This window comes from Lupinus angustifolius, chromosome LG07, assembly GCF_001865875.1.
Source record: "Lupinus angustifolius cultivar Tanjil chromosome LG07, LupAngTanjil_v1.0, whole genome shotgun sequence".
Classification (NCBI taxonomy): domain Eukaryota; kingdom Viridiplantae; phylum Streptophyta; class Magnoliopsida; order Fabales; family Fabaceae; genus Lupinus; species Lupinus angustifolius.
Genome location: NC_032015.1, coordinates 17,580,603 through 17,589,329, shown reverse-complemented (window position 1 = coordinate 17,589,329; position 8,727 = coordinate 17,580,603). Strand labels below are relative to the sequence as shown.

The 8,727-nt window shown below is 29.7% G+C and overlaps 1 protein-coding gene across 3 annotated transcripts; it reads left to right on the top strand.

Annotated features, from left to right (window-relative positions):
• Positions 4,909–7,720, top strand: LOC109352537 (transcription factor HY5-like). Of its 3 annotated transcripts, XM_019594569.1 has the most exons (5): positions 4,909–5,203; positions 5,846–6,020; positions 6,857–7,013; positions 7,375–7,424; positions 7,660–7,720. In XM_019594569.1, the coding sequence occupies exons 1-4, from the start codon at positions 5,032–5,034 to the stop codon at positions 7,420–7,422; spliced, it is 552 nt and encodes a 183-aa protein (XP_019450114.1). In that variant the 5' UTR covers positions 4,909–5,031; the 3' UTR covers positions 7,423–7,424; positions 7,660–7,720. The 3 variants fall into 3 exon arrangements, with proteins under 3 accessions (XP_019450114.1, XP_019450112.1, XP_019450115.1); XM_019594567.1 differs by lacking the exon at positions 7,660–7,720 and having other exon boundaries at positions 4,911–5,203; positions 7,375–7,432; XM_019594570.1 differs by lacking the exon at positions 7,660–7,720 and having other exon boundaries at positions 5,100–5,207; positions 7,375–7,432.

Genomic DNA, 8,727 nt, shown 5'->3' with positions numbered 1-8,727 from the left:
GTGTATAGCATGATCAATCTCATTTTCTTCCTTCATGGCTTGATTTCTTTCCCAATCTTCAACTCATATAAAAAAATTTACAAAATATTTGTTTCCTGCCTCTAGAAAAATGAAAGTTGTTTCAGAAGGGGAAAATAACATAAATCAAAACTTCACATAAAATGGAAAATAAAAACAAAAACAGTGTTAACCTTAAAATATGGACATTCATATAACTGTTTCTTTGGGTTCTTCATAGTATTTGATGTGTATATAGCAGCAAGCCTTTTGTGACACAATGGAGGAGGAAATCTTCTATCTACAAAGTTCACATCGCCATAACTTGTTTGAGAGGTGCACAACGAGTTCATATGACCATAGTGTTTCATGTCATATGCAAGACGATAACAAAATTAGCTTTTAGGGTTTATGCTGTGAGAAATTTGGGCAATCTGGGTTTCTAATCGACCCTCAACGTTTGAAGGAAGAAGATGTTGCAAAACGGCGTCATTTTGCTTCTTAATTTTTTTCGAAACTTTTTTGTGCAAAAAGACATCGTTTTGCATAATGTATTAAAAAAATTCAAAACGACATCGTTCAGTATAAAAATAAAATAAAATTTTAAATATTAATTTATTTAAAAACAATAATTTTACAAAAACAATGTCGTTTTGAGCCGGAAAAAATTTAAAAAATAATAGGTTGCTGACATGGCAAGTTGTACATGAAGGACCATCCACCATGGTCCATGTCAACATTTAACGTATCACGCCAACAACTCTATGACATTTAACGGTGCCTACATGACGGAAGGACTAACGTGACTCGACGTTGAATTTGTAGGGGACTAAAATATCACTTAAAATGAAACAAGTATGTTTCGTGCATTTCAGGTCCCATCCAGGCAACTGAACGATCCAAACAAACGAGTTGTTAACTTGGTAGAAACAACAAGATAATTCAAGGACCATTTATGGCATCTTACAACCATGCTGCCTGAATGATGCAGACTCCTGCCACCTACCGCATGCAACCTACACCTTATTGTACCTTTCAATAACAACAAGAATGGACCTATGGCACGATGACAAAATATAAGTCAATTATCCACAGAGTACAGACTTGATAAAGCCGCCTGACACGGGAAAAATAACTTTATCTGGAGCAGACCTGACAAGCCCATTGGTCGGTCGGGTCCACATCATATACAAAGGAATATTCTCTTCATCTCTTTACTATATATATGGAATTTCATTCTTAAGGAAGTTTACTTACCTTTACTTACTTACTCTCACTTACACACTTATTCTATTATCTCCTATATTATTCTCTCATTCTCTCCACTCTTTAATATGCTGACTTGATTGTCGAAGAACCTTTTCAAGTACCCCCCCAATGTATTCAAGCATTCTTACGCGATACTAGAAGACTCTATCTACTCCAATTCTCATACATCCAAACCTCACCTTCATAAGATTAAAGAACATTCTCGCCATCTATGGCTTACCTACACCATGATGAACAACTTTAACCAAGCTAATCCTCTAAGTCACATTGAAGCAATCCCAGCTAACATGCCTCTGAACGGCTACTCATCTTCCCAAAACCTCCAATCACGTATACAACCTTCCGACCAGGCAAGCAGAACCCATAACACCAACCCCAAACCTTGCAAACCAACCACTCAACAACTTATCTAGTTGATAGAAAGGCAAAAACACATCATCCAACAACAAACGAAGATGCTCCAAGAACTCCACCAATAGATTGGATTAGATATGGGAGAGTACATGATGATATATTCATAAGCACAACTTTCATTATTAATATTTTGAGACATATATGTATCACTTTTTTTGTCATGTTTAATTTGTTTAGATAAAAGAAAGAGATTATGTATTCATTTACAATCAAATTGCAACAAAATTTACAATAAAATAGTCCAAAAACCACCTAACTATAATCAGAAAAATATTTTAAAATTTAAGAAAAATACATACAATTATGCATTACAAACAATCTCTGGATTGAAAAATAAATATATCCCCACCTTTTTAATTCATAATTAATGAAAATCCAAACTTAAATAGATTTCCAAATAAAAATAATTGAAAATGGCAATCCTTAGGAAACTCTAAACTATTGCATGTGTATGAGGTAAAAAAACGTTATGAGAATAAATGAGTTGAATTTTTAATCTTTACCATCTCTTACGTAGCAAGCACAATTCAAAGACTCTCAGTCCAGATTAAAATAATTTCGTAATGTCATTCTTGATTCTTTCTCTTGTGTGTTAGAAATACAGAGAAGTCAATGGATCAAGGCTTCACCAGAGGGGGGGAGATTCAATGGCATAGAAAAATTTCATCAACCCTAATTTTTTCCAAGATCCCATGGCAATGTTAAGAATTCAATCTCATCACATTTATTTGAAGAAAAAGCTACTCGATCGTATTTCTGTAACCATGGAAGATCAAATATCGATAAATGGATCTACTTGTTCATCTCTCTTTTTTGAATTTGGAACTATAAAGGAGTCTTATGAATTTCATTTGTCAATGAGACTAGGAATAATGATCAAACAAATTAAAGCACTAGCGGAGCCACAAAATGATGGAAATCAAGATAATGTAGTAGATCAGCCCTCCCCATTTATGATGAGAGCTAAAGATGTTGGCGATTCAACAGTAATTAAAGTAATCCTTTTAATTACTCAAATTTTTAATTTATTTACTCAATTGAAATGTGGAAATTCTTTGAATTTGACGATTGTGTATTATAGTATTGATTTGTCCATGTTAACTTTCAAGAATACTGAGGACAATTGAAATTGAAGTCTACATGCATCTGAGAAGTATGTTGTCAAATCCGCAAATCTCATCCAAGAGGATCAAAGTCCTTCACCTTTAGGTACTATTTTAAATGTTGGATTGATTGTGTGCCATCAAAAATCTCTTGCTTTGTGTGGAAATTACTTAGACTTAGGCTTCCCAGTAAGTTGGAATTTTTCAAGAGACAAGTTCTTCTTAATGTTGATGAAGTTAAGTGTGTCATTTGCTTGAACCACGAAGAATTTATTGAACATCTTTTTCTATCTTGTGATTTTGCTTCTATTGTTTGAAAATGAGTTTATTGTTGGCTTCACGTGACAACTTCAATTCCAACATCTTTACTTGATTGCTTTAATATGCATGATGTTGTCCTGTCTACTACCAAAGGGTCAAATCTCTGGAGGATGATTTGATTTACTATTGTTTGGTCTATTTGGATTATTCATAATGATTTTATTTTTCAGATAAGCCTGATAGCTATGTTCATATTATGGATTTGATTCAAGTTAGATCTTGGACCTGGTTTTTGGCAAAAGTAGCTCCTACATCATTAGTTTTTGCTAATTGGTGTAATGACTCAAAATCTTTAATTTGCTTTCTTCTAAAAGGATCATCTTTTGATCTTTCCCTTGTATTGGGTTAGCACCCCTTATGTTGATTTTAATGCATTTTTCATAGCAAAAAAAATTCACATTAGCAGTAGATTTTTTTCATTTAACTTAAAATCATAAGTAACAACATCACTATTATATTATATGATGATTTTTGTCACACAGAAGAAGAGGATGAAAACCAACTAACAAGCCTTGTGGCAAAAATTTTGTTTCTCTACAACTCAGAAAAATGGGATTATGATACCATTTACTTCAACAATGTAAGTACCAAATTTTTACTTCTTGGCAAAGTCTTGTTTTTCATTTATAAATTTGATTTCATGTCTCTTGTCCCTAAATCTATAATTTTATATTAAACTTAAATCATATAATATGGTAAATATACAACAGGTTAGTTCAATAATCAAAGTTGGGGACATAACAAGTGTCTCATATAGTAATCTCACATTTTCACTCAAAGAAAGACTTCAAGATAGGAAAATTGAACAAATGCAATGAAAACTTGGATCGTCAAAATATTATGTACCTTAGAATTAAATATGATTTTATTTCCAAATAAGATGACATTTTTTATTGTTGAAATTGTAAAGTTAATTAGTTTGTTTTTATTAAATTAATATCATTAGAAAATGTATCAAGAAATTCAACATGTTTTAGTTTACATTAACAAGTAACACATATTTATATTTGGTACTTATGCATATATATTATCACTCTATTTCAAGTAAAATATTTCGTTCAAAGGCATAAGTAATCTAATTTGTGTTCACGGAAACATGATAAAGGTAGAAAGAGATCTAATAAAAGTAAAAAAGACTCCAAAAACTAGTAGGAATAAAAGAATGTTGCTGCCACAGTTAATCAGGTAAATTAAATGAAACAAGTTTATCATTCATATAATGTAGTATATAAAAGTAATAAGACTCAATTTTTATGTTCTTCTAATATTACAAAATATTTTGAAAAAAACCCACTAACAGAGAAATATCTTTAATCACAAACATATGTGACGTTAACGCTAAAGATATAGACAATTAAATTCTACAAAAATAATTAAAGTAAAATTTATAAAAAAATTAAGGGTAATAATATACCTAACTTGTATGAAGTAAAATGTTTAAAAGATACTAACAACATTTAAATTTGTTGTGTGAAATTTAGTGTAACTCAAAGGTGTTGATCTAGTATCGTAAGATCACACTAGATCATCAAGATGTCCAAAAGATCAAAAGTTCGATTCACGTGAGTGACACTTGTTGAGAATGACAGTCATATATCTCGAAAGAGATTAGTTCCTTAATCAAAAGGTGGTGTATATATTGTTTAATTTTAGGTTGAATTTTCAAAAATAGAAAGATATATAGCTTCAAGTAAGAAAAGAGTGAAAATAGTAAGGAAAAAGTGTTGGTCCTTTGCACATCAACGTGTTCATTTGTGAACCAAAACTCTTAGGCCCCATCGATCTCATTGTTTAATACACAACAATAGTTTAGGATTAGATCATTCCAACACTTTCCCACTTCAAACACACACAATTACTTTTCTTTCAACTTTTGTTGATCAAAATTCATCATTTGAGTAAGAAGATAATAAGAGATAATAATAATATGTCTCTTCCTAGAACCACAGAAGTTAAACCAAATAGCATCACACTTCAACAATTGATGAAAGAAGGTGGTGAAGGAACACCTTCATCTTCTTCTTCTTCATGGAATAGACCAAACAATCAAACAAATTCTTTCCACCCTTTACCTCAAAACAAGAGATCAAGCAAACATGGTAGGTAACAAACACACTATTATGCTAAAACATTTCTATTCAACATTATTATGGTTTTTTTAGTGTCAGATTTGTAAGAATATTTGTCTTCTTCGAGCCGTATCTATTGTCCCAAAGTTTATATCATTTACTTCTTATAATATATATTAACTTTATATTTTCTGACCAATAAGAATGAAGGGGTGAAGTAATACTCATCTTCGGACGAACTATACAAACTCTTTCTCCACCCAATGTTTTTATATTATTTTTGTTTGAAAGAATAAGTAATTAAAAGAAAAATATGTTTTTATTTAAATTTTATGATCATTATTATTAGAAAACATTTATTACCTAAATATATAAGGGGTACCTTAACTTGTCAAACAGTATAGGAAAATTATGAAAAAACATATCTTAATAGAGTCCAAAGTACTATCTGAAAAAGACACTCATGCACATATATTATTTCTTTCAGAACTATAAAATAAATAAACTAATGCAAACATCCAACCCCACCCAAAAGTGATTATTCTTATTAATCACATGATTGAAAAAATCATATACATATTAATTATTTTACATTTTTTAACTATGAGAATTGTTTTCACGTGAATAATTTTAATATATATGCATATTATTATGTATGTGATGGTGTTCCAGATGATAGCGATGAGGATATGTTCACGGTTCCAGATGTGGAAGGTACAGAAAGTGTTCATTGTGAAGTGACAAATAGAAATAATAGTAAGGTTAATCAAAGCAATGAGAGTCTTCAAACTGGGAAAAAACGGAGAGGGAGAAACCCTGTTGACAAGGAGTACAAACGCCTTAAGAGGTACTTTACACTTCATCATTTCGGGAGCATGTCCCACAATTTACGTCACTTCATGTGTTATCAACTATGATTTGTCAAAATAAATATATTTAAGTTAAAAGTTTAATTTATTAAGTATTTTTCCGACCAATCATAGATAATAACACATGGAATGACGCTAGGACAGAATATATGTTCCCATCATTTTCTATATTTTAGGAATAACTCTTTTTTCTTAATTTGGATTTTAAACACTTGATCACCATAATTATTTATTTGCAGGTTTTTAATCCATAAGAAAAAAATAATAATTTCTTAGTAACTTTAATATGTAGCATGGCTCGATCAAAGTGACTTTAACACAAGTTCCATTTTTCTCTGTATATTTTGGATAGAAAAAAATGAAAGATATATTCTTCAAATTTAAATTAAGAGAGTTATATATTGTTTGTATAAATAAATAAATAATAAGTGATAGAATTATAAAATCTATATTATATTTTTATTTAATTATTAATAAAAACGTCATATAACACTTAATTTAAAAGTGAAAATATATTTTCATTTCTAAAATCAACTCTCATGAAGCCCCGTAATATTTTCTAGATCCAACTCTTCCTTCAAAATAATCATCAATCAAAATATAGTAATTAATAATTTTACACTATATATGAAACCATACATCATATTGTTACTTGAACAAATCGAGTTTAATAACTATTTCTCCTAGGAAAATTAAAATAGTTTTATCTTTCTTTCGTTTCACTTTTTATCTCTAGTGAGAAATTTATCTATAAATCAAATAACAACTAAAATTTATCAAATATTAATTACCAAAATAACATTTTTAAAAACAGGTTATTGAGGAATAGAGTTTCTGCCCAACAAGCCCGTGAAAGAAAAAAAGTGTATGTTAATGATTTGGAATCAAAAGCTCAAGAATTGGAAGACAAGAATTCCAAGTTAGAAGAACGTATCTCAACTTTGATCAATGAAAACACCATGCTCCGTAAGGTAACATCATTATAATAAGAGTAAATATTCATTTCAGTCATGTTTTTTTTTTTATTTTACCAGTTTGATTTCTAAAAAATTAAAAAAAAAATCATGATCCTAAAAATTTCAAATGTGGGTCAAATTAATCTCTATCATTTATTATAAAATATGTTAAAGAAAACTAATTTAACACATTTGAATTTTTTGGACCATTTTGAGTTTTTCAATTTTTAAGAACCAAACTGGTAAGATTGAAAAACATAAAGACTGAAATGGGTATTTATTATTTTAATAATATTAACATACATATCATTTTGTCATTTATAATATGAAAATTTTGATATCTAAGAGACTAATATTGAATGTTATTTACTGGCAGGTGCTTATGAACACAAGGCCTAAAGTTGATGAGAGCAATGAAGCTTAGAAATATTTGGTTAAATAAAAAGTCATAAGTCTATGATACAAGGTTCTTCTAAGTTAGGTCTTCATTTATGATTCCTTCTAGACACAAGAAATGAAAATATTGCCAACTAAAGTAAGAAATTATTGCTAACTAAGAGATAATACTTGATTTGAGAGGTGTACTATGTACACCGTGATTTTCTTAGAGTAATTTTTGGGGCGTTACATACTATTAATACAAATTTAATGTCTACATGAATAAAGGATGCATGCTATAATCTTATAATTCAACCCACTACATATATACTTGTAAGTGAAGATTGGACTGAGAAATTTGTAAGCGTTAGCTTTAGAAATATTTTGTAAAAAACACACGATATCAAATTAATCTTAAACACTGAATATAACAAACCATACTTGTCATATTTTTGACAAATTAATTCTAGCAATGCAAAGATCTCAAAAAGTAATTATCCAAAAAAACTTTTTTTCGAGAAATGATTTATGAAAAGTCAGAAACTATTTTATATTTGGTTACAAATTTCTATAGTCACTTTACTTTACAAAATATTTTGAGTTATTTGGATGTGATATTAGAAAAAACATTTTTTCTACTTACAAATTTACAATAAAGTAAATAAAGATACTTTCCAAAATCTAAACAATGTTATTTATGTGATCGGGTCGAGATTAGGACTTGAGAAGGTGGATCCTTTAGCGAAAGGAGTGTGCTTCTATTATGTGTCCAATCACTGAGGAGTCCATATTATTATGTACGAAAAATAATTCATAAGTGAGATATCAAGTCTTTATGAAATATCCGGAAACAAATGAAGCAATGAGAAGTGTATGCTTTCTTCATTTCTCGAGTATCTCCCATATCTTATTCCTTTCCTTCTTTTATAAGTGTAGCTTTTGAAAGGAAAATATTATTCTTATTTGACTCTCGATCTTAATATTCAAGACAATATTAATTACTTATTTATTAATCACACTGATATTCTCCTTAATATTGTGGATTATTGTCAGGGGAGAAAAATAATTAGTTTTTTTTATAATACCAAGAGTATCTTCTCACCTTTTAAGTAAAGAACTAATCACTCAAAAACGACACTTCTATATAAATTTTTGGCCATGCTCCAGATTGGAAGTTAACAAAGCCTGCGCTAACGATAGACATGGTCATGATCGAGCATACAACTAGGGAGCCACATCTCTTGTCCCAAGATTTGTACCACTCCATATACCCCTTCATTCTCATCGGTTAGAACTCAGAAGAGTAAAACATGAATTTAATATATATTAACTTTATATTTTCTGACCAATG